Raw genomic sequence first — 27,076 nt, 5'->3', positions numbered from 1 at the left:
TTAGGACTGCGATTGACCAGTCTCTTATTGATATACGTGTATCTTGTGTGGACTGCTTCGAAATTGCTTGAAGTCACAAGCTTTATAAGAAAAGATGGGTAGAGAATAACAGTGGAATCCAGGACGCGCGTTACGTCCTATCTGGGACTCGTCAGCCGGATGTACCTGATCAATTGCAGCCCTAAACATCAATGGGAAGATTCCAACAAGCAATACCAAGTGAATTTAAACTTCACCCTATTGCACAAGCAAGTGGCTATCAGGACTCAGTAGCTAAGTGGATGACGTGATGGCGTTTGAAGCAAACAGTACTGGGTTTGAGTCCCAGAGTGAACATCAACTCTGAGATTCAGGAACATCCAGTTGACGAGTCCAAAATAGAACGAAACGCGCCTCCTGGATTCCACTGCTAGCCACTATCGATCATTGCTTATAATAAAATATAAAGGTCTTTACGCTATATTCGTGCAAGACTGATCTGTAATTGCATAGTGTTGTAAAAATTAGTATGATAGTCTCATAAATGAATTACATAAAGAATTGGATGAAGCTAAACTGAATGAATATTAAATTGTATTCAAAGTAAAGTAAGCAGTTTCAAAATAAAGTCTTAAACACTGTAATTCATGTAATATTGAGAATAATTCACTTCAATATGTACCCCAATCAGTGCGTACAAACGTTTTTTCAATAACTTTATTAAAGGGTTGTGCAAGATCATGGATCGATTGAAGTTAGACATTGACACCATTATATACCGAGTCAGTGGTCTAGAGGTTAAGCATTCGTATGTGAGATCAAAGATTATGGGTTCGGATTACTACAATTTTCATAAATCTCTATTCTGATAAGAATTCTATTTAGCTTCAAACATTAGGAAAACCTTCAACTCACATACTTTTTTAAAAGACAGTAATGATAAAATTAAACCATAATCTCATATTTGAAAGCCAATAATTTACACGGTTTGTACTACATACGGATTAAAACACTTATATTAAACTCATTTAGTACTGTTTGTTTGAATCTTTCTATCGATGTGTTAGGACTGCAACTGATCAGTCTCTAATTGGCATATATGCATAGTGTGCGTATTGCCTCGATATAGCCTTGATTCACAAGCATCCATCTCTGCTTACTTATATTAAACGTTTGATGATTTTGTATTTTCATGCGTGATTTATTTTTATTTATTATTCTCATGACTATAAACATTCGACGACATACATTTTTTTAAACTTAACTAAATCAGACACGTCGCCTTCAATCAAATAAACCAGACAAACAAAACCATTGTATGATAATTTGTTGAGTAACCTGAGAGCCTATGATTAATGGAACTCAAGCTTGTAAAATCATAAACTCAACTATGTGAAATTCTCAAAGATCAGAGTTTCTAAGATATGTGTAGAAACATTTTGTGTCATTTCGAAACAATGAATAATTTGTAAGTGCTTATGCTTTACTAAATGAATATGACACTTTAAAATTAGTAGTCTGTCCCTGTCACAAATAATTAAAGATTGTAAATATATTTAAAATATATGATCCAGAAAACATTCCACACCATAAGATCTTGATAAAGGTCGGGAATAAATAGAATGATTAGTGTCAATCATCAAAAACCATACATTTTAAAAATAGAATTTTTACGTCGCTAAGTGTAAACTAAGCTGAAATGAACAAATCTATATCTTATTTATAAGCAAAGATGGATAGTGGCCAGCAGTGGAATTCAGGATGCATGTTTTACTCTGTTTAGGACTCGTCAGCTGGGTGTATCTGCATCCCAGAGTTGATGTTCACTCTGGGACTGATCGACTGCAGTCTTAAATAACGATGGGAAAATACAAGTAAACAAAACTAGGTGAATCTATATCTTATTATTCATTGATATTCCAGAAAGATACATGTTTTGTAATTCTTCAGGACTACATTATGGTTTTAAAAAAAATAATTGCTTAATATCATTCATCTTTAATGTTGTATGATACTAATTATTTGACTGCACTACAAATTCATTGTTCAAACATAAAACTAATATTGATTATCTTATGCCATTGTAAAACAACGTTTATGGGGCCACAAAGAAAGTCTTGAATTAGTTATTAGTGAGACCTTTTTTTTAAAAAAAGTAATGTTTATTTTTAACACAAGGTTTACGTGTTTTATTTTCGGATAACTGAAACATTATTGTTCACAATTTACTTGACCTAAATTGCCATTTGTAGATATATTATCAATTAAACTTTATTGGTTCTCAGGAAAAGAAATATTAACTCTTTCTAAAAATATCTTCTTCGTTACTTTAACCTACATTTTTTATAACTATGTAGTTTAATAATGAAAAGCTATACAGTCAAAAGACTGAATTCCCAGAAATTAGTTTTGATAATTCCCAACAGATGATATACTCATACCCTGTTTTATTAAGTCTAATACTCTTACAACTAATCAATGTATTCTGTTTAAATCAAACCATGTTTTTTATAAAATGCTTCGGCTATTCAACAGTGATATTTCTATCATAATTTTCTATTCTATCCATACAAAAAGGTCACTTTTCATTGCTATGGTTGATCAGAAAATATGCACTAGCAGTTCTTACGGACAGTTAATATCATTTAATTTATAACTGAGAAGCAATAAACGGTCCCCATTAGCTTATCTACACTGTATACCTAAAACATTGCAATATCTTGATTACATTAGATTTAAATCAGTTAGCATACACATTGTATTTCAAATAGAATACGGTAGTGCATATTTGATTGATTTAAAATAATCCAGTGGTGAACCATTCATTTAATATCACTATTGAGTTTCCAGCTCACCTACACCAAATTTTGACTGCTGATTACATCTTCACACCATAAAATTGATACACCTATTCCAAAGCAGATGGGTCGATATTTGATAAAGCCGATTGTAGACGTCCGTCTCAACTCACATTACCCATTTGTAGGCGTAATTTTCATCAATACATATGGAAATAATTTCCATCTCAATCAATATCTCACTGAGTATATCGTCTATTTAACTTCACACAGGAATATACAGTTTTGGTGAGTTAAGTTTTAAAAAACTAAAAATGAACTTTCAAGTATTCATTTTACTCCTTTCAATATATTACGGATTTTAAGATATAATAACATGAGAATATTTAAATTTAAATTCAATGAATACCATTGTTCAGATTCGGTACACTTTAAATATAGTGTTTTCGTCTAAAACTGGTCATTCGGTTTGATTGTTTTTCAACCTACGTTGTTTTCTGACGCAAATGAAAACTACAAACCAATATGTATTATAAATTTCGAAGTCAAGTCATTTTAATCAAAGTCTGAACACTAAACACTTATTTATCCTCCAAGGTTTCAGCTAATAAAACTTAGTAACAGTTGAATGAACATAATGATCGTAATCTTTTACATTAGTTGACCTTATTATCAGTTCATAACTTATCACTTAATTTTTCAGACAAAATCGGCACATACAACCTAATGGCACTCGGTATTTACAAACAATGAATATATTGAATTCGCTTGGTATTGTTTGGATAAATCTTCCCATTGATATTTAGGACTGAAACTGGTCAGTCTATTATTGACATATGCGCAAGCTATGCGTATTGCCTCGATATAGCCTTAATTCACAAGCATTATCAGCAAAGACTCAAATAAACATTACAAAGTGAATTTAAACTTCACCCTATTGCACAAGCAAATGGCTATCTAGACTCAATAGCTACGTGGATAACATGATGGTGTTTGAAGTGAACGGTACTGGGTTCGAGTCTCGAAGTGAACAACAACTCTGAGATGCAGGTATATCCAGCTTCTTTCCCTGAAGCCCTAAGGCATTCTAAATCTCCAGTTGATATTTTTTACAGGTAACAATTGTAAAGTTGTTTTCATACCAACTGACTTATGTAGTTTTACCTTATCTGAAACTATCACCAAACTTTAATATACCGTTTAATCGTAATTGACTTTTTCTCTCTGGCTTTAATTACAAACCACTACAATACATTCGTTTAGATCGGTATGCGATTTCAGTGACATTCAATTTGACAATTGTAAATATTCGATCAATTCAGAAAGAGTTCCGTTGTCATGCAGTTATCAAATGTAAAAAACAAACAAACAGCATAACCTTAAATCTATTCGATATTTAATTTACACAAATTAAAATCTCTTCCTCAATATAAACTTCCTAACGTGTACACAACTAAACTCAATAAATTTGACTTTTAAATTAGTTTATTTATTAATTTAATCATTTAACAAGTAATCACTAAGTGACAATCAAATAAATTACAAACATTATCAATATTTAATTCGATTAATTGTCATATGCCTAATTCTTATTGTGACAGACTTCATATTTTAAATGTTATAACCCCTGGAGAACTATGAATGGTAACTTCCAGAACTGTTTATGGACCAATGTCATATATATATATATTTCCTATTGTATAATTGTTAAGTAACTAAACTATTCTTATTCGTGTCCATTCTATTATAAGCTTTATTTTGACCTATAGACTATTATTATACGATTTACCATTCTTGAGTTATCCCTAGTTTATTAATTACTGTTCCCCCTATTCACAGCCACATTTGGCTGAATCTTGTAAAAATGTTATTTTCTATTTTATGGTACGATGTGGTCAGTTTGTTTGGTATATAAACCCAGTATGATTGAAATAAATGATTCATATTGCAGAGGCTGTTATTAGTGTTCTGGACCTAACTCACTAGGCTAGGCAGATAGCAGGACCGACAAGTGTTCTAGATTGCTCATAAGGTTTTCGTGTATCATTAATCCGATTGATAAATTCACTCCTCTCTAATTGGCGGGAATCAGCACATTTATATATTAAACAGAGCACTCAGGCAATCAATAAAATATTTTTTCAAAAATCTACCTAAACATCAAGTCTTTACTGATTGTTTTCTTCTCCTTTTGTTCTTTACGATACACTTAATGATTTTTAGTTACAGATTATTTTGAAGAAGTCTAATTAACTAATATGATATTAACAAATAATTGCCATTTGAAAATTGATTATCACAATGACATCCTGTTTATTATTTATCATTTTAATTATGTTGTTTATCTAAAATACTTTCTACATAAAAATATAAAAAAAACAGTAATAATTTATACGCAAAGATGGATAGTGGCTAGCAGTGAAATCCAGGACGCGCATTTCGTCCTATTTGCGACTTGTCAGCTGGATTTACCTGCATCTTTGAGATTTGATGTTCACTCTGGGACTCGAATCCAGTACCTTCCGCTTCAAATACCATTGTGTTATCCACTTAGCTACTGAGTCATTTGCTTGTGCAATAGGGTGAAGTTAAAATTCACTTATTAAGGTACTGGTTTCGAGTGAACATCAACTCTAAGATGCAGGTAAATCAGGCTGACTAGTCCCAAATAGACCAAAACGCGCGTTATGGATTCCACTGCTAGCCACTATCCATTTTTGCTTACAATACTTATGAACTAAGGCAATATTCAGGCAAGACGCACAGTATGCACATATGCCAGTTAGAGACTGACCAGTTTCAGTCATAAACATCAATTGGAAGATTTAAACAAACAATACTAAGTGAATAATAATTTATGTTTTTAAATTGTATAAAACTTTTGACAACTATTTTTCATATACTACTGACTAAAAAAATATACAAAAGGAAACATTAAAATTAAAAAAATCATCCATCAAAATAGACAGTTTCAGAAAAACAAAACAAAAAGAACAAAACAAAAAAAATTACGGTTGGATAAACTGAATAATGACCAGAAATGGAATATTTAATTAAAGCAGTGATCATTCAATTGTTATTTCACTAACATGATAATTAATGACTTCTTTTATGTTGAAAATTTTATAAAAATAGATCTATATATTGTCAGTTAAATGAGAAAAATTGTCAATCTGTTGTGCCATTGGGCCTTTTTTTCTAGTTTAGAGAGAAAAAATGTCAACCAATATAGGACCTAGGGGTGAAACCATCGTGACACCATCTATTTGTCTATACATTTCACTACTGAATTTGAAATGTGCATTCTTAGTGCATTACAGTAATGATCCTTTGATGATCTCCACAGAGATTGTAGTTTCTATTTCATGTTCTCTAAGTTGTCTACAAATATATTCTATAGTCTCTTTGAGTGGGAAATTTGTGAAAAATGACATCACGTCAAAGGATATCATCGTTTGACTTTTCATGTTTATGTTTTTGATCTTGTTGACCATAATGACTCAAAACTGAATCAACAAAATCAACAAAGTATTCTATTATTTAATTTAGATTATCTTTTAAACGATATTAGCCAGTGATTGTGCCATAAGTAATTTCGTAATCATTATAACAGGATATAATTCAAAGTAACTAGCTAGCTAATCCCATTCTTATTTGCTTAAGTGAAACCGAAACATATTAGTAGAATTCGTTCTATGGTCAACTTTCTTTTTTTTAAACATTCGTTTATAGATATCATGATGAGAAAATATAAATTTATTTATTGAAAATTCAAACGAAATAGTCAACAATCTTATTCCATCACGAAATGCATAGTGTGCTTCCAGTTCTCATATTAGTTTCATTGTAGACTGTCTACTTCTGAATGCATCGGATATGTTTAATTTTTATCAGTTGTACATTGTGTGAATTTTTATTCCAAATAAAAAAAAACCTATTATGTTTGTATTTTAACTTGTTACTAAGATCAGATTTAACTTAACCAAACATGCATTTATAACGTATGAAAACTAATAAAACACCTTGACCACATTGTTTATTGATGTTTGAAATAAACAATTTTAAACTACATATTCATAAAACAGCAAATTATGTTTTGAAAATCTTCCTAGGATCCGAAGACATTTCATATTCTCTGTTAGTAAGCGAATTACGCCATATTGCTCCTTTAAAGTCTTGTTGAATTAAAAGACTAATACTATCGTATAGAGATTAGTTGAATATGATATGATATGAATAAAACTGGTAGTTTATAGAGCAGCAATTAAATTTAAACATTTTTTGAATGTTTCGTTTTCATCATGATAGATTAACAAAATTATTCCTTTAAAAATAATTTTATAAACAATAACCGTAGAGTTCAAACCTTTCACACAAAGTAATTAGTTTTATTTGATTGTAAATGAAGCTGTAAGACGTATAATGTCGATCGTTCAACAGCTCTATACACATAACTGAATATCAAATACATTTTGCTAAGACACTTCCTGTGTACCAAAAAGCATTTAAATGATAAGATTGTTATAACATTCAATGGTCAATTTATCAGTAAAGCGGGTTTGTGGAAACTTGAGTATCTTCACATTTAAATTCACGAGTCTATCAAAACTAAACAATCATTGAAAACCCGAGAGCACTGGAAGGCCGTTTCGTCTTAGTATGGGGCTCCTCGGAATTGCTAATCCCGAGTCTGGGATTCAAGCTCAGAACTTCCGGTCTAGCTCCGAAATGCTTAACCTCTAGACCACGAAGCCGGCATCAAACAGTGTTAATATCTCACTTCAATCATGCAGTGCTTCCAGGTTTTCAATGGCGATCTAACTTAGATAGACCCGAGATTTCAATTGCAAAAATGACCAATTTGTGAAAAAACACTGAACAAATTTCAAACATTATAAAATCATATGATTAGAAACACTTGGTTGCTTTTTTGAAAACAACTATATATGTTTAAACATAAGGAAGAGATGTTTCAGCTAAATAATCGAACATAATGATAACGATGACCACTGTAAGCGTTTTTAAGGTCAGAATATAACGGAAGTTAATCCAATGACGATCTATTGAGCACCTGATTACATGCACATAATACTGATTACCCTTTAAAGCCAAATTCTTGTATGAATATCATAAAGTGAATCGAGGCTTTACTTTATATCACGGGCAAACAATTACGCTTAACATAAAAAGATTAGAACTTAAAATCAACAAAAAAAACTGTACATCAATAGTCGTGATATGAAAAACATGCAGGTAACAATAATCTCGTGTTAATTGATTAGTCAAGTAGAAAAAATTGATTTTATATGACGTTCAAATAAACATTGTTTGCATCATGGTCATTTATTCGTAATATGTTTATTGCCCTGCCTATTCACATATATATTGATAGTAAAAATCTTCATATTCATTTTATAATGTAATCGTTTAGTTATCTACAAACATCTCATGCAACTAATTGAATTGTTTTAACAGCAATTAGGTTAAATCATTAAGAATCTATAAAATTATATATTTTTTATCGACAATGTATCAATTTTAACCATAGAATTTAACGTTTAAAAAGTGTTATTTTATTAGAGATATTCTGTGGTGTGTGCTACTGATGTCGACAGATATAAGTAGTATGTATCATCAATCGAAAATGAAATGCCTGGAGGCAGAAAATTAGGAAGATCGAAGAAAAGAGAACGAGGAAAGAGGATAATTGGTGTGGAAACTAAAGAACAACGAAGTCTGAGACGATTGATTGATATTTTGCAAATGAAATATTTACTGTATGATTCCCAGATTTTAATAAGATATTCTGTAATTTCGCATCTAAATACATTTAGTTGTCCCCATTGGTGTTCTCGTTCATTTTACTTTTTGCATTTTGTTCAAACCTACGTCATTCTTTTTAATCAAAATGAATGAACACGATTTTTTCGACTAATTAAAATACAACTAAATATATCACCACATTAAATACGTCAACGTTTTGGGAGGTAAAATCATTTTAAGAAGTTCATAACTTCCAAAATAAATTATAGATCATTTTAAATGATCAGATTTTTTTCATTCTCATAGCTACAATCATTACTGGGTACACATCATTGATATTTAAGCACATAATAGCTTTTGAAATTGACCTTCAAACGTTTAATAACAAAAAGTTATTTATTTCACGAGGTGAAATATATTAATGATACCAATGAAAATCATTTTAAAATCTACTGCCCCCAAATGCCCTGGTACGGCCGAGAGTGGGGAGAGTCCGCCCTCACTTTCGAAATCTTCTCACACGGCCACGCGTATACAGCCATTGCCAGGGAAGTCCTACTCACTGCCTTCTCGATGTGGGGGTGTTGTTTAAAAAATTGAGAGGACAAAAAGCGAATGTCTGGCGCTTTAACCGGGTTGGTAGACACGGAAAGTTCACCTAGGAGGATTAGAAAACCCTGATTCCAAACCAAAAGTGCACATGGGCTCCAGTATCCTGAAAGAACAAATGGCGTATGAACCAATCGTTGGTCACCAGCTACCATGGGAGTGCATCTCCTCACGATGCTCCACTACCTTATGAATCAGACCTGTAGGTCGAAGGCTCCGGGTGTGGCCCCCTAAGAAAACCACCTGCTTCATTCTGGGCATCCGGGCAGTATCACAGCCTTCACACAATTAAATGAAATGACAATTTTTTTATGTGGCACATATATATCTGCTGCCCCCTTGTACCAATATTTATGTATTCAAATAAATAAATATTCTGTTTACAGAAAACGAGAATAGAAAAATTAAAATTGTATAATTTTGTTAGATCAGATGTGTATAAAACATGATAAAAAAGAATTTTCAATGGAAATTATTTCTGTACATTTATTTCAATATATAAAAACATTGTGCGTGTATGTGCGCTTTCGTGTGTCCAATGATGATGTCGTTCAGAATAACAATGGAAGCTCCATTTCCAAATCATCCAGCTCAGAGAATAAAACTCCATCAAAATCATCTACCTGAGCTACAAATATTCTCCACCATCTCATGACCTGTCCTTAATTATCTTACATAAAACATTTCAAAATATCATTTTCAAATCTTTAGAAGTCATTTATCATAGAAAAGGTTTTATAAACATTAATTCCTTATCACATTCAAGTACATATTTTGTGTACATAATGTGACAAAAGCGTGATAAAATAGAAATGTACACATGCTCAGGTCTATACGATTGTTTCAGTTAGTCGTACTACATTCCTATGGTACATTAATGAAGTATCAATAGAAAAATTCATTTGATTCATTTTGGACAAGTTGTCTTTCTTAGCTTGGAATAAAGACCAAATAGTTATTGTCTACTCACTAGTCATTGGTTGTTAGATGGTTTTAGTAAAGTTATAATGAATATGTATATTTCTGATTAAAGTTTAACCAGAAGTGATATGGTTAGCTACTGACATTACGAACTAATAAAAATCGGAAAATGTTGATAATAGGATTAAACGTTACGCACTTTTCACTTTAGAGGAGATGAGAGCAAAGCTCATCATTTACCATAGCGATCATAGTTACATTAAATTACATCAATATTCCCAAATAACTGAAATTCTGTTACTAAACTCCGTCAAATATATGATGTCACTTTATTTAAAAGTTGAGATTGTGAAGATTTGTGGCTTGGGTGGATGATTCCGATGAAGGTTCATTCTTTGAACTGGATAGTTTGGTTGTGATGCCGATCAGGAAAATCACGAACAAATATAGGATCAAAAATAGAACAATCAAAATAAAGAGGCATTTGATGATGACTTAAATGGTCAACAATAACCAATCAAGATCGAGTTTAACAGGACAATCTGTCAGTCACATATGGATAAATTCTAACACTTTACTTCTACCCGACGTTCGTGCTGATGATGTTCAGAAGGACAATGAAAGCTTCACGACTAAATCATCCAGCTCAGGGAAAAAAACGCCATCAATATTTTCACAAATAACAGATTTCTATCATCAGTTAGAACAATACAACAGAGTTAGTAAAATATCCTCAAGCATCATGAAAAAGTCATGCTGTTGTATAGTACAAAATAAAACTTCCTCAATAAATGTTGAGTTTTTCCTTACATTCAAACTGAATATTTTCAAAGATAGTGGTAAGGATAAGAGCTCCTGACAAAAAACAAACTTGTTTAATAAACCTCATATTTCAAACATTCCAGTCGATAACGATTCACATCAAAACACCTGTTTGTCTAAATTAGGTTTCAAATGCCACCTTTAAGAAGAAAGACATGTATTCTCAAATACAATGGCTAAGCCTATAGAAACATTTATAGAATACCTATATTCTACGACTTAAATAGACTTTTATTTTCGATGACTTATAGATTTTGAATCAAAACATCATATTTAATGATAGCAAGAACGATATCAACAAACTCAAAATAAAACTGAAAATAAGAATAACGAAATGTTTGATAAATTTTTTGTTCTACTGCCCGGCTTCCTAACAATATGTGCCTCTGATCCCATCAGCGATCCTAATGTGATTACTGGCCTTTAACCCTGAGAAGTCATGACCAGTAAAGTTCAGTTATCTCTGGTATGAGATAAATACTAATAATAATGAGATTACATAACATCCAAAACTATCCGGCTATAGAAGTGCAAACAACTAGATTTAAATATGGAGGTCTAAATCTTAAACGTCAGTAGCATGACGCTCTGTCTTCTATAGCTAAATCAACAGTGGATAATCACCTGTTCACTAAGTTATCAACTATGTATTTCATTTAAAAGAGTCAGTATTTCATGGTAGCTTTCATCAGTATGCTGTAACGAAAGTCTGACCAGCTCAGTATGTTAGCTAAATAATTGAAAGCCACTTAAGACTATTAAAAACCCCATTTTCACGACAAATAAATGATCACTTTTTATTCACAATAAGTTTGTTTCAAGACTGAGCTAAGCTGGAAAACCATAGAATACTATGTAACACTAGACAGCTATTTCACTAAAGTATAAGAACCCTCAGGTACCATTTTCCTAATCTTATGAAGGGATTGCATCCAGGATTATTTCTAAACTCCTTGACCGAAACCCAATCCTTTGGTGATTTTAGTAACTGACCAACCCTTCAGTGCTGTAACCACTAATTATTAATGTAGAGGCAGTGTTACACTTTGTTTCGATATACAGGTTTTAATAGTGACGTACTGAGGATTCGAACTACCGAATCTTAGAAAAAACCTTAATAAAAAAAAGTGCCTTCACCAAAATACAACAGAATAACCGAAATTATTCGAACGAAACTTATTTCAAAACAAAGTGAATATGACAATTTTGAAATTTGTCTCTTGACTGCACTTGACATTCGGCTAATCCCTATAGATATCCCGAAAATATTATACTCAGTAAAACTGAATAAACACTAAAGCAAATGTATTTGTCCTAGTTTAAAATATAAGTAGAATTATAACGTTTAAATTTATCAGTAGTTTTATTGTTAAGCTCAATTTATTTACTGGGTTTAACATAATTTCACATTAAAATTATAGGGTAAAATGGCCTAAATTTACTAAAATTCCCATATGTCTGTAGCCATACCATGAAGTAACTTATAATTATTATTTGCGGAAATCTATTACTGACAAACTGTTTAAGAATGTATAGATTCCTTACAACATACGTTTATGTTCACCCTTGAACTTCGCCGAACAGTGGCGTCTATATACATATCGCATATATATATATATATATATATATATATATATATATATCGTAATAATGATGGTTTACTAGCTTGTTACCGGAAGACAAAAATTGTAGTATGATATGTTCAGTAGCTATGCTGCTGTTAAAATCCATTATTGCTAAAGGGCGTGGCACCAAATTATATGTCCTGGTGGCCAGTTTAATCACTATGTAGTAAAATTACTAGTTTTCAATTTTTTTATTATGGATCATTTATTCTGTTCATCTTACAATAACTCTAACCACTATTGTGTAAATATAACCTATACATTTAAACTGCTATGAACCAGTCAAAAGTGTTTACTCTCCATAATAAATATTAAAGAAAAACATTTCAAATATGAAATAACTGATATAATTTGTAAAACTAAGATGTATTCACATTCATAATAAGTCATGCGTACGGGTGAAGGAATCTTATAATAACTATAAAATGAATAAACCACACTTTAATCCGTATAATTCAATATTCAATAATAATCGCGCTGAAATCAAAGTTATTTGTATCAACTGGCAAATTTCAGCTGTACATTGAGAATTTTATAGTTTAAGTAGATAATGAGTAAAGTGTAACTAAACAAAACATTTTCAAAACCTGACAATCTCTATTAGCCTTTCTTTACGAAATGGCATATACATGTATCAAAAATTAGCTAAACCATAATTAATTTCTCACGTATTCATCTGTTGGATTAATATTTATGAATTTATAGTTGTGTTTCAAGCATTTTATAGTTTATCATGGAGAGACTCTGAAAGATGTGGGAAGTTTTACTTATCTAAGTAGCATCATCGATGAACGTGGAGGATCCAATGCAGATGTAAAAACGAGAATTTGAAAAGTAAGGACAGTATTTTTACGGTCGAAGAACATATGGAACTCAAAAAAACTGTCAACCGACATCAAAGCCAGAATTTTCAAGACGAACGTCAAGACAGTTCTACTTTACGGAACTGAAGCTTGGAGAACTACCACAACTATCATCAAAAGCATATACGTATTTCTAAACAGTTGTCTACATTTGATACTCAATGTCCGTTGGTCGGATACCATCAACAACAGCCCAGTGTGGGAAAGAACAAACCGACTTCCATCCGAGAAGGAAATTAGGAAAAGATGTTGGATGTGGATAAGACATACATTGGGGAAACCACCAAACTGTACCACGAAGCAAGCCCTAACTTGGAATCCTGAAGAGAAGAGGAAAAGATGAAGGCTGAAGAACACAATACGTCAGGAATTGGAAGCAGATATGGAAAGGATGAATGGCAACTGGAAAGGATTGCTCGGGACACTATTATCATATTTGCAAATAATAATATCTAGTGAAATGTTAACAGTTTGAATAGTTTAAAAAAACTCATAAAAATCACTTGCAGATATTCATTTTCATCTGTGTAAGTTAAAAACTTTGCATAATAACAATAATTTTATTAATTAAACATTAAAAAATAATAATAGTAATAGTACTAATAATAACAATAGTAATAGGTTGTTTAGTCCTTCAAATAAGTGATAACTGATAGATTAATCCGTAAAATGAATCTCTTATAACCCATTTTATTAAATATATTGGGATTCAAATCAGAGATGGAAGGTGGCTAACAGTAAGATCCACGACTAATATATCGTCCTATTTGGAACTAGTCAGCTGGATGTACCTTATAGGTTGCAGTCCTAAATACCTATAGGAAGATCTAAAAAACCAATGTAAACTTTAGAGTTTTCATCAGAGAAAAACAACTTATTTGATGTTACAGAAAGCCATTTTTAATTTATGAACTTTGATTTGAAATAAATTTTTACTGGCATAGTCTTAATAGAATTTGAAGTGTTCCAGTAATCTGTCTTGCACTTTTACCATCAAATTGTAATCTTTTAATGTTCTTCGCTGGAGTTTATCTTTATTAAACAGTTTTGTGGCTTCTGTTGGGAATGATTTAAAATTTCTAATGACTTTTGTTACATTACATTTTAGTTGGAGTTTATATAGTACAAAATTGAATATATTGATCATCAAAAAAATCAAGTTAGCTTAAGTACCTCACTAAACATACTTGTGTATCATATAATTGGAATACAGGACAACAGTAATGCAAAATTTCATGGTGAACATAAGACAGAAGAACAACTTTAATTCATGTTCCAATCCTCAAGATCTGTACAAGCCCAGCCTATATTTTGTGTTGTGTATTAGCTTAAAAATCAACAAACCCAAAATGATATGAATTTGAATGAACTTTCCATAACAATAATAAATGAAGAAGTACTCTAACTTACAACCGAAAATTTTCATTCCAAACAGGATTTAGTGTTTGCTCTTTGACTTGAGTTGATTTCATTATTCCAACAGGAACATGTCCTTCTTTATTAACTACAGATTTAGACGATGTAGCACCAGACATTTTAAATGATTCATTATGAGATATATTCAGTTTCTCACTTTGGTTTGTTCGCTTATTAAAAGACTGACTAAAGCGTCGAAATGATGAACGCGTGAATGTAACACGATTATTATCAAATCCCTTTTTTCCTGAAACATTTCGCGTTGTTTGTACAGTTTCTAGATCATTTGGACTAAATGTTGTAGTTGTAGTATTTATAGATAAATCAGGAGTTGTAGATTTTTCATTGTTACCCACATAACGTCCAAATATTATTCCTAGGATGCAATAAGGATCACTGAATCCTACAAAAACACAATACCAGAATAATTATATTATTTTAAATTATTCAATGGTAATTATTAAGCGTGTATTAAAAGGCTGTTTTATAATCAGTCCAGAAAACACCGTTGTTTAACGAATGATCCAAATATTTTATTTATACAAGAGAAAAATAGACATTACCTTCATCATTCGTAATAAAAACAGAATTGAATGATATTCTACATGAATTTAGTAATTAACGAAACTCAGTTATTTTTACATACAAGTTGAAGATGAACGTAATTTCATTTCTTTGGTGCTTTACTGAGAGGGCTCTCAGAAAAGATGAATTATATTGAAAGCCAGATCAAACGAACAGTATACCCATTTTTGTGATTTGGTCCTTTGATCAAAGTGGGAAAATTAGCTTACTCTCTATCTTCAATAATATAAATAATTTAGGCTGAAGATACTGTCGAGGACGAATTGGACGAAAAACAATAAATACTTTCGAAAATTTCTATTCCCTTTAAGTTCAAAGACGGAAAGCTACGACACAAATGAATAATGGAACACGTGTAGTACCCAAGAAGCTCTTATTTATAAACAACAAGATCATAGATAAAACTGCAACGGAAATTTCGATGAGTTGATTACCGTGTTTACTGAGTTTAAAGCTGTCTTCTTCAGCCGAAAAATGGTTCGCGTGTTTGGGAGGGATAAATTACTGTTTCGGGCTAACTTAATACACGTTTACCAGTTCACTTGCTCTTGCCAGACGGTTTATATTGATTACACAAATGCATCACTGTTCTAAATGTATTTTCACGCACTATACTGTATGTTTGTCCATAAGCGAGTCGAAAACTACTGGTTGTTCAATTTCTAAGTACCTAGTCAACTCTAGTTATGTAGCCGTTTTATATTATCGAAGTATTTAAGTCAGAAATCTTTACTAAACAGACACGTTGCCAGTTCACCATTTCAAACCAGATCTACATATTCAAAAACAACATTTACAAGCCTTCATTTATTCTAAGTTTTAAAAAAAAACGGTAATTAATCTCTCCTAATTTTAAAGGACCTATACATCAGACTTCCTTTATCCGTTGTTCATTAGTAAATCTGTGGTGTGTGCTGCTGATGTCGACAGATATAAGTAGTATATATTACCAATCGAAAGTGGAATGCCTGGAGGTAGGAAGTTGAGAGAAGAGAACAAGGACAAAGAGTAGCTAATATAAAAACGAAAGAACAACAAAGTTTGAGACAATTGATGGATACTTTGCAAATGAAGTATTTACTGTATGGTTCTGGGATTTTACCAAGACATTCTGCAATGTTGTAATAAAATGCACCTGGTTGTCTCCACTTGTGTTTTCGTTCACTACAGTTTCACTAGAGAAATAATTTCATAGAAAATATTTATCCAAGAAAATCTCGGTCTAAGGTAATCATTTTTTATAGCTTAGATGTCTATGTGCATCAAACGCTAAATAATCATTTGTTAATTTTTCTGTTAGGACTACATGTTTAACTACTGTCGAAAAAATATAAAGGCATTATGGGCTAGAATAATTGAATCATTCACTTACTTTTCTTACGTGTTTATTTTTCTAAAATTTATCTTTCCTAACAAATACATACTACACTCCTTACTATGCCATCCATACATACGATTTAAGTGCATACTATTAGTTCAAATGTAAAACATTTTAAAACAGACTGTGTAATTTTGAACGAATTACTTCCGGATTTCCAACAAATTAAAAAACTACTCATAAAAATACGTGAAAGCTAAAAACAAATATAAATTACATCTATGGTCATAAGGACTCTTCGTCTTTTCCCTACGATATCTTACCCATTATTAAATGTACTGTAGCCAGACAAGCTTAAAAACATTCAATCCATCGAATCGTTTAGTTTTTTTTTTCTTAATGGATATGGATTGCTTTTTAGGAGAAAAAAACTGGAAAAATTTGGAAACGCCCTAAACTTGAACTCTGAACAATAATCGACATGTACTTATGTAAATGCGTGACAGAATGTTATCGATCACTGGAGACTGATTGATCACATTGACTCCACTGAACTGAGTGAGTTTATGCCGAAAAGAAGAAATTATTATCCGATAAAGATGTTTTCTGTATTTCGGCTAAAGCTTCTATGTACAGTTGTCATTTTTAGACCCAAAACTGTGGAAAGAACTTTCCTATGAATTCATTCACAACATTTATTACTAAAATGTCTTGGTGTTTCTTTTCTTAAACATATATATATATGAATGTAAAATATTCATTAAACATTACACTGAATACAGTACAGGAAAACATTTACTAATCTACGCCATATATTACTACTGGATATTTGTCTTAGTTAAATACATATATATAGCAAGAATGTGGTCAGGTGACTGATTAGTAAATCAGTACCGGTCTCATCTTACAACCTGCTTTACTGTTCGCTAAACTTGCCAACTACGAAGGACATGAAAAATATAAATTTAATCTGCTCAATGTCTTTTTATCAACCCCCCAACAGTCATAAACTATGTTGTATTGTTATTAGGAACAATAGGTGCATGAGTGACTAAAATGTAGTCTTTTAGTAATTCAAAAAACCCATTGAAATCAAATTTTGTGCTTGAATAGAGCCCAGAATATCGAAGTTAAAGAAATAAGTAAAATTGATATAATTAATGAATAAAATGTGGATTAACATTTAATAGAAAGAATGATGCAAATGAAAACCCCTAAGATAGTAGATTTATTGTTGTATAACTAAGATAAGCAACATAGTTGAGGTTAATGTAGATCTTTTTTAACCTCCTTCCGAATATTATTGTTATGCTACGTGGCTAATTTTAACATAAACATTTTGTTGGTCATTTATCAATTAGTTAAAATTTCGAATGGTATTCATTCGTTACTGCGTTCATGTTATATCGGTTGCGTGCGTACGTGTGCCCTGTTTGATATATGAAGTGCTGATTCCCGCCAATTAGAGAGGAGTAAATTATCGGTCAGAGCAATGATATACAAAAAACCTTATGAGCGGTCTTGAGTACTTATCAGTCCTGCTTTCTGCCTAACCCAGCCAGTTAAGCCCAGAACACCAATAACAGCCTCTGCAAGATGAATCATTATTCTCAAACATACTGGGTTTATATACCAAACAAACTGACCACATCATACCATAGAATAGAAAATAACATTTATACAAGTTTTGGCCAAATGTGGCTGTGAATAGGGGAAACAGTAATCAATAGACTGGGTATAACTCAAGAATGGTAAATAGTATAATAATAGTCTATAGGTCAAAATAAAGCTTATAATAGAATGGACACGAATAAGAATAGTTTAGTTACTTAACAATTATACAATAGGAAATATATATATATGACATTGGTCCATAAACAGTTCTGGAAGTTACCATTCATAAATCTCCACGGGATATAACACCTCCCTTTTTTTGAGAGATCTGGACTTTAAATTTCCCGAATTTAGTTCACTAGATATGTCTAGGAAACCAAACATATTATCTGATTTGATTTTTGTCATCCTGTTCGTTACGATAAAAACATATTACTTAAATATTATTAGGGTTTTGTCAATTATCAATTTATTTCATATATTGAGGTGGCATTAAGTTCATGAAAGATCATGAGTAGTGTATTTTTTAGCCTCTGGTTCATTCTACCTGATACTTAATCCTACTGAATGAAATATAAATATGATAACAGAATGAATACATCATATTTTTATGTTGCCTGCTATCTATCTGATAACTTGATTATAGAAACTTAATTCTGTATTAGTTTGTCATAAATTCATATTTTACACTGAGAAATAAATCAAACACAAAACAAATCTGTTTAATATAAGTAAACTCACCATTTAAATCTTTCGCTTCCAAATTTTTAGCTTCAATAACTGACACATTTAAAACTACGACAGGTGGCTACAATTAATATTCAAATAAAACATGTATAATATGAAAATATGCACCAAGGTAACTTTTAAAGAAAAAACAAAATAAGGAATTCATCGTAGTAAACTTGACAAAGATGATTCTAGCATAATAAAATGATAAAACAAATTATTTATCCCTTTAACCACTCATTATTTTCGTTATATCACATTTAAACAGTATGTAATATAAAAATAGGTCTCTTTCCTAATTAGCAAGCTACGTAATTATCTGTCTGTATGTTAGTTAAGGATTTGTTTCGTAAATTATATAGCACTGAATGTTATCATAGTCAATTGAATATTTTAGTATGAATTTTGAAATTGAAATACTGTGGTATATGCTACTTATTTCGAGAGATATACGTAGTATGCATCATCAACCGAAAGTGAAATACATGGTAGCAGAAGGTTAAGAAGATCGAAGAAAAAAGAACGAGAACAAAGAATGATTGGTGTGGAAACGAAGGAACAATGAAGTCTGAGACAATTGTTTGACATTTTACTGAAGGAACAGTCAAGTTGAGACAACTGATTAATACTTTGCAAACGAAGTATTTACTGTATGGTTCTTAGATTTTACTCTGATGTTCTGTAATGTTATGTTCAGATACACTCGACTGTCTCCACTTGTGTTCTCGTTCACTATAATGGTACCATATTGCAGTTTACTGTGAAAGATACTTTATCAAGAACTTAAACGCCATTCATAATTATATTGTTTACATTACTTAGTTCAATAAAATGAGATATTTATCAGAATTAGATTTTTGTTATACTATCTATTCTGAAAGTATTCAGGTATGATGATGTATCTTTTGTAATATTTATTTAGTTACTTATTTGTTAACAAAATGTTTTGATACATCTTTACATTAAAAGTATTTCTTTTTTATAAAGAAACTGATCATATTTTTTATGATTTTTGTACTAGAGCTCATAAGAATCATTTGAAATCATTTTTGATGATTTTTCTAATCTATCGAATTTTGATTAAAATGAAGAAAATCAAGATATAAGCTATCGTTGAATATTATCACAAGCTGTTGTTGTGCAAATCATGAGTCAATTAGAGCTAAAATACCATCGAACAACTGAAATGCCGGCTCAGTGATCTAGAGATTAAGATAAGTCCTGGATTCGACTCTCGCGAGCGGATTTGTGAATGCGCACTGCTGAAGAGTCCCATACTAGAACAAAATGGCCATCAAGTACTTTCGGGTTTTCCATAGTGATCTAGCCTTAACTGACTCATGATTTCAACGATTATATTACCGCTGAATATTTAGTTTATGTCCAGTTTTACCAATATTAATTTATTTCAAATCACTTTACAAGATCTAATGCTTTACTAATCTTTTATTCATAAATCAAGGATCTAGTATTAAATTCATTAAACTTTTAACTATATTTCATATTTTTTAGACCTTAGTTGGTAAGATGTATCATCTACAAATACATAAGAAAATACCATTCCAAGGAAATGTTAAATAATAACAAAACTATTTTATCAACTAACAATTTTACGGTTGAAATCATGATTCATTCGAGGCTAGACCACCATGAAAAACCTGGAATCACTGGACGGCCGTTTCATTCTATGGTGGGACTCCAATGCCTTCACGTTTTCCATGATGATCTAGCTTCAATTGACTCATGATTTCAACTATATAAAATTACTAAAATTTTCACAAAACACCCTTTCTGACAACTAACAATTAACTCATGAAAATTTAATTTTGGAATCCTTTTTAAAGTTTCTTCACAATAAATAAATTTTTATTTTTTTTATTTTTTTTCTAAAAATATATTATAATTAAGCAGAGATGGATAGTGGCTAGCAGTGGAATCCAGGACGCGCGTTTCGTCCTATTTGGGACTCGTCAGCTGGATGTACCTGCATCTCAGAGTTGATGTTCACTCTGGGACTCGAACCCAGTACCCTCGCTTCTCTGCTTACCATGCTTGTGAATTAAGGTATATCGAGGCAATACGCACAGTATGCACATATACCAATTAGAGACTGACCAGTTGCAGTCCTAAACACATCGATGGGAAGATCCAAACAAACAATACTAAGTGAATATTATAATTAAGTTTTAAATTCAACCTATAATAAGCAATTTTTTTATCGTTTTCACAATAACTAATACCATAATTATGTATTTTTCAACTAATAATTATTTGTTTAAATTACAGTTTTAATAATTTGGTTATATATACATTCTAAATAATGCTTAAAGATTATAGTTATGGGGTATTCATTTTGTACTAATCTAATTATGTCTTAAATGTTCATGTTTGTTAGCTCCTTTTCTTTTTTTGTTTTGTTTTGTTCTATTTCATAACATATCATTTACTCAATTATGATTATACTCAAACAAAAAATGAATTATTTTTTTCAGTTCTCTATATCTCTTTTCAACTATTCATTATAATCATAGTTTATCTGTTTCAAAACATATTGTGGTGTGATCTACTTATATCCACATAAGTAGTATATGATGAGGGTCAGGCATAGAATGTATTTTGGCAGAAGATTGATAGGGAACGAACAGGAATGAAGCGCAATCGGGACGAAAATGTATGAACAATGAGATTAGAGAAGACCGACTGATATTTGCAGAAGGAACAGTTAAGATTGAGACAATTGATTGCTATTTTGCAAATTAACTGTTTACTGTATGGTTATCAGAATTTAGTGGGATAGTCCGTAATTTTTGCTTAAATACATTCCATTGTTCCCCACCCGTGTTCTTGTACACTACGATATCACTAGTATTCTTTCATTCAGATTTATTTCGTTACATTTTCTTGATATTGAACATTGAAACGTAAGTGATTCATTGTTTCTTTTATCTGCAACTTTGCCTATTGATAAAACCATCCTGAAACAAGTGAAACCGACTTTCTAGTTTATTTATTACTGTGAATTTTGTTTTATCACAACACACTTTTATACTATAGTTGAATGATATGCAAACTAGCTTTTCAATTTGTAGAGATGTGTTTATTTATTACCGGGATGCAGATATTTTTATAGTCATATAGACAATATCAAATAATAGGGTTACAGTCGATCAAATATGACAAGATAAGGATTGTTTATTGTTTGATAAAGTATGAATGCAGTGAGACGATTAAGAGCTTAAATAAATTAAACGTTGTCAATATCAGACATTTGGTGTGAATTGTCAGAATTTTCAAAATCTATGTACTCTACTCATCTGTTTTATCAAACAAAAATTTTGTACATTTTGAGCAAAACATCTGAAACTAATCCTCATCTTTTGCATTCACTACAACGTTGCCGACCATTCATAAAAAAATATACGCTGAAACAGTCTGTCTGTTTAAAATTTACATCCGATATTATGGCTTATATCTAAACCTTTACCGGCCGTTTGAATATACTCAGAGAAATAGCTTGTGGTGTAATTCGTGAAGGAATTCACCTGTACTTCTTCGTTATACTATAATTAGGACTCATGGTAAGCGCTAAAATAATCTAGTCAGTCATACAATTTAGTTTGGCTATCTTTTCTTGATATTTTAGGGGAAAAATTGTATTCCCTTATTTCGTATTGTTGCAAAAAAAATTAATTATAAGATACGAAATGAGACAGCTTCAAATGGATTGAAGATGAATTGATCAATTGCAATTAACACAGTTGTAATATATAGTGAATTTCCTCCACTGCAGCTGAACTTTGCAACCTATTAACGTTATATATATATATATATATATATATATATATATATATTCTAGCTCTCTACAATCCTGTATGGATTAGATAAAAATAATAGAGTTTGTAAAACAAAAAATTAAAACATTACTTCATTTCAATAATCTAATACTATAGTAGTAGTAGTATGATCTCAACATAAATTGATAAAAATTATTCCAAACGATCATAAACTAAGATTGGTTTATAGAATTTTTGTGAAACCTGAAACAGCGTTTGCTTGTTATCTAACATTATATTCCTTAAATCCTTGAATTATATCTCTTACCAATCAAACTAACACAAAAGTTACTAGTTATGGACTTGCTTTCAGTGTGAATATAAAAAAATCCACTGAAAACTGAAATACTGTGGTTTATTTAGTTGGTGGAACAAATATTTGCCAGACAAGTTGGACAAAATCTCAATGGACTTGGACTAACCGACTGGCTCCCAATTTTAAATGTGACATGAGTTATTAAGTCATATAACAGATGTGAAGAAGTCAGCAAATTGCTTGTACATTTGCGGGTTATGTATTCTATACATCATTTTCATCACTAATCGTGTATTGTTCATTTCAAACGATAATGCCAGTTACAAAATCATAGATATAATCATGTTACATCACCCAATCGCAACTTTTGGCGCATGTATTGTTTTGTAAAACATTTCAACTAACACTATTATTTCGCCCGTCTTATGATAATGGAAATATCCTCAAATTAAAGGAAAAATCAGGATTTGGGAAACGCTTCTATGTTCCCCTAAGTTACATACATGAACAAATAATATAAACTGAGCCTTTGTTATTTACTAAATGGACTGTTTCTCCAAAAAACAGGGCGTTAAATAGAGTGATCTCTGTACACCCTTCGCTTTACAAGTTTTTCGTCTACATTCCATGTATCGTTTTCGATATGCTGCATAGATAGACCAAAATCTGAGGAAGAATAAGTTTGTCCTTGTACACACGAAACACTATGGGGCTCGCAGCTAAAACCCACAGTTCATGCATTTAAAATGCATGGTTGTCGCCTTATTCCCAGAAAGACTACTAGTCCTCTGGATAATTGTTTTATCACTTATTACTACATCTTTATCTTTTGATAGAAAGTCTGCGTGGTACTTGTGTTGAATTATATAAACACGCAGATAAAGAAGTGAGTTTGAAAACGTGTATAACATTGCCATAGCACTAGTTTACTATCATACGATTAAAAATTATAACAGATAAATCTACACCTTAAAGGATAAACGGTTGAATTTAGACTACTTTTTTAATCTTGCAAACTATGCCGCACTGGGGTTACTGAAATGTTACCTATTATGTAAAAAAATCCCACAAACATTAGCTAATAAACTCTTCAGACTAAACGATAATTCATCCTATTAGTCTGTCGGTGTATAGTACATTTTATTAACATTGTGAAGGCTACTAAGTAAACTAGAGCAAAATGTGGATTGAAGAAATCCCAAGCAATGCCGTGAAATATATTTGAGAGGAATCCAAAACCCTACTTTAGCCATTATCTGAACCAATATTTAATACTATATAGTAATTTGTCTAAAATCTTAGGAAATGAGTGGCACAGTTTTGTTTAAATTTCAATGACATCAGTTTTACACTGCTTTTAGTTTGAAGGCAAGTACATCATTATTAGGGAAAGTCTAGACAGTTCAGTGTTTTATTTCATTTTTAGTTGTCTACAACCATTTATTTTGACTTCAAAGCAAACACGGGTCAATGTAAATCAACCTAATACGTCCCTCAACTTCAACGACAACATGCAAATCACTGGAAATAGTAGCCTACCACCGAACGCGTTTGCATTCATCTGTGATCAGTATCCAGGGTAATCGACAGTAGATTATCATAGAGATTAGGGTCAAGTTTATTACACATTGTTTAAATCAACAGTTGAATGCATAGTTATCAGGTCAAAGAGTCTAGATGGGAAAAAACGAGTGTTGCCGACTCTACCTCTAGTCATAGTCCACATACCAAGCTTTGGTGTGACAAAGTTAATACAAGTTCATGGAAGATGTTTTAAACCGTAACGATGGAAAATGAAAGGATGCCGAAACAATATATATATATAAGTTATAGACAAAGATCATACACATTCGGCAAACTGACGGCTTGACAGATGACTTATGTCAAACCACTGACTTATGTTTGATTTGACTTCGAATAACCAATAATGTGTTCAAATAAATAACCAAAAATAATGCGTCAAAATGATGTACGGATTAGGTACTTAACTGATTTAAAACTCGTGACGAAGTGTTGTTTATCATATCACTTATTGAAATTAAAGGAGGCTTGATTAATAAAATTCTGCATTATTATTTATCTGAGAAACTTTAAACAGATTTTGTCATGAAACCTGAACGCTTAGAATGGTTAATTTCTCAGTTTAAACACTAACCGCTTATCAGTAGCCGTTTACGTCAAAAATATCTATTTTACATCTCTCCCTTCAAATAACTTTCCTTACGTCAAGCATTCTGAACTATTTTATTGTAAGTTTGTGATTGCAGATAGTCACTCACTGTCTGTATGGGAACCTTTGCCCGACTGAAGGTTTGATTTTATGACAAAAATAACAGTCGCCTGGTGTTTGTGTGAACTAATGATTCTTTTGTACCTAACGGCTGCTTTATTTCGAATTCCAAATATAATAGATTCATCTATGTCCGCCTAGTTCTTTGTGGCATGAATTGCGTTATCTTGGGAATTCCTAAATCGCACAATAATTTAAATACTTCAAACCATTACAAGTCTTTCGAATCGCTTCAGTTCCAATAGTGGCGTATACACGTATCAATGTGTTCTTTAAGTGTTACCTAGATAACGATGCCTAAACAAGTTCGGTAGGTAAAAACACTCTGCTGATTGACGGATTTCGAGAAGCCAAATACAAAATCGACTAAAAAAACCCTTATTCTAATTTAAGCTTTTAATTATTCTTAGTTCTCTCGTTGTTAGGCCTTGGATATGTTGGAGGCCGTAGGATTCGTCAGAGATTTATGATCACAGTAAAATATGCAGTAATAGTAGTTCTGTTGAATTTTTTGATATGGAAATGATGCTCAAATTTACCCATTGTCGAATTTTATTGATTTAACTTTGACAGTTTCGGTTGCCTTACGACTAGAAATCTTCCCGTAAATTAATCTGTTAACAAAAATACTCTTGTATGCTTAAGTTGTTCAAAGCTTTTCATCGCTCACATCTTCAGCAACAAACCAAAATGGCAACATATAATCGCTCAAAGCTGATCTGACATCAAATTATTTTTACTGTAAGATGAGAGAAGGCTGGAGATGAGCTCACATACTAACAGAGTAACGTATCCAGTTAAATCTTTGATTCGGTAAACTTTTGTATGCTTGAGATATAAATTTGAGTAATCTGATAACGACCCCAAGAAATGCCTGACAGTGCCATAAAACCAGACAAATAACGGATAACAACTGGTCAGTTTGAAATTTAGGCCTGGCAATTAGATAGGGATGATTTTGTAAAAATAAGTAAATGGCGACTTTATACAGTGATAGCGTTAACTGAACGTAGTACTAGAAAAATTGACACTAGACTGAGAGATCTTAAGTAACGTTTGCCATAACTACGCCATAAAATTCTCAGAATCTCCGACTAACATTCTTTAAATATTACACCATAGAAAAGAACTAGTACATATTTTGAATTTTGACAAGTTAAACCTTTTATAGTGCTTACAAACCACCAAAATATTACTATATATTTTGCAGCTTATGAAACCTCTGATATTAGATAAAACGTCTTTATAATATTAGATGAATGCAAAATTTCCAAGAAATTTTGACATGCAAAAACTAACCTCGGCCTGACAGGCCTCCATACGAAGATCATCGTATATTTTCGTGGGTAAGTCGAATACGTTTTTCACATATTTGTCAATAACTTCAGGGCTACATGAAACGTTGCTGCTGGATTTCCCTATTTGATTCTTTATAGTATATTGCACCCTAACAAATAAATACCCGACCTAAAAGAATGAAGATAGAAAGCTAAGAGTTACATCGATTTCCTCCAAATCATCTTTGACGGTTTGAGACTCTTCCGGAATCTCAGAAGAAAATAATTTGTGATTTAGATCTGAAACACTTCTCTCCAGTTCCTCACAGGATAAATTCATGAAAAGTTTACAGTCGGCCATTGAAGTTTCGCCAGAAA

The 27,076-nt window shown here is 31.6% G+C and overlaps 1 protein-coding gene across 1 annotated transcript in view; it reads right to left on the bottom strand.

Annotated features, from left to right (window-relative positions):
• Smp_210510 (subfamily C1A unassigned peptidase (C01 family)) overlaps positions 1-26,741 on the bottom strand; it is a gene marked incomplete at its 5' end in the record, with an annotated part of 118,234 nt that extends 91,493 nt beyond the window's left edge. The window contains 3 exons of the mRNA XM_018789626.1: positions 14,791-15,199; positions 19,055-19,121; positions 26,721-26,741. Of these exons, the coding sequence (XP_018655050.1) occupies positions 14,791-15,199; positions 19,055-19,121; positions 26,721-26,741 (497 nt within the window). The remainder of the gene's footprint in view (positions 1-14,790; positions 15,200-19,054; positions 19,122-26,720) is intronic.
• Between the last annotated feature and the right edge of the window lie 335 nt (positions 26,742-27,076).

This window comes from Schistosoma mansoni, chromosome W, assembly GCF_000237925.1.
Source record: "Schistosoma mansoni strain Puerto Rico chromosome W, complete genome".
Lineage (NCBI taxonomy): Eukaryota > Metazoa > Platyhelminthes > Trematoda > Strigeidida > Schistosomatidae > Schistosoma > Schistosoma mansoni.
Note: the sequence above shows the minus strand (reverse complement) of the source record. Positions and strands in the feature narration are given on the sequence as shown.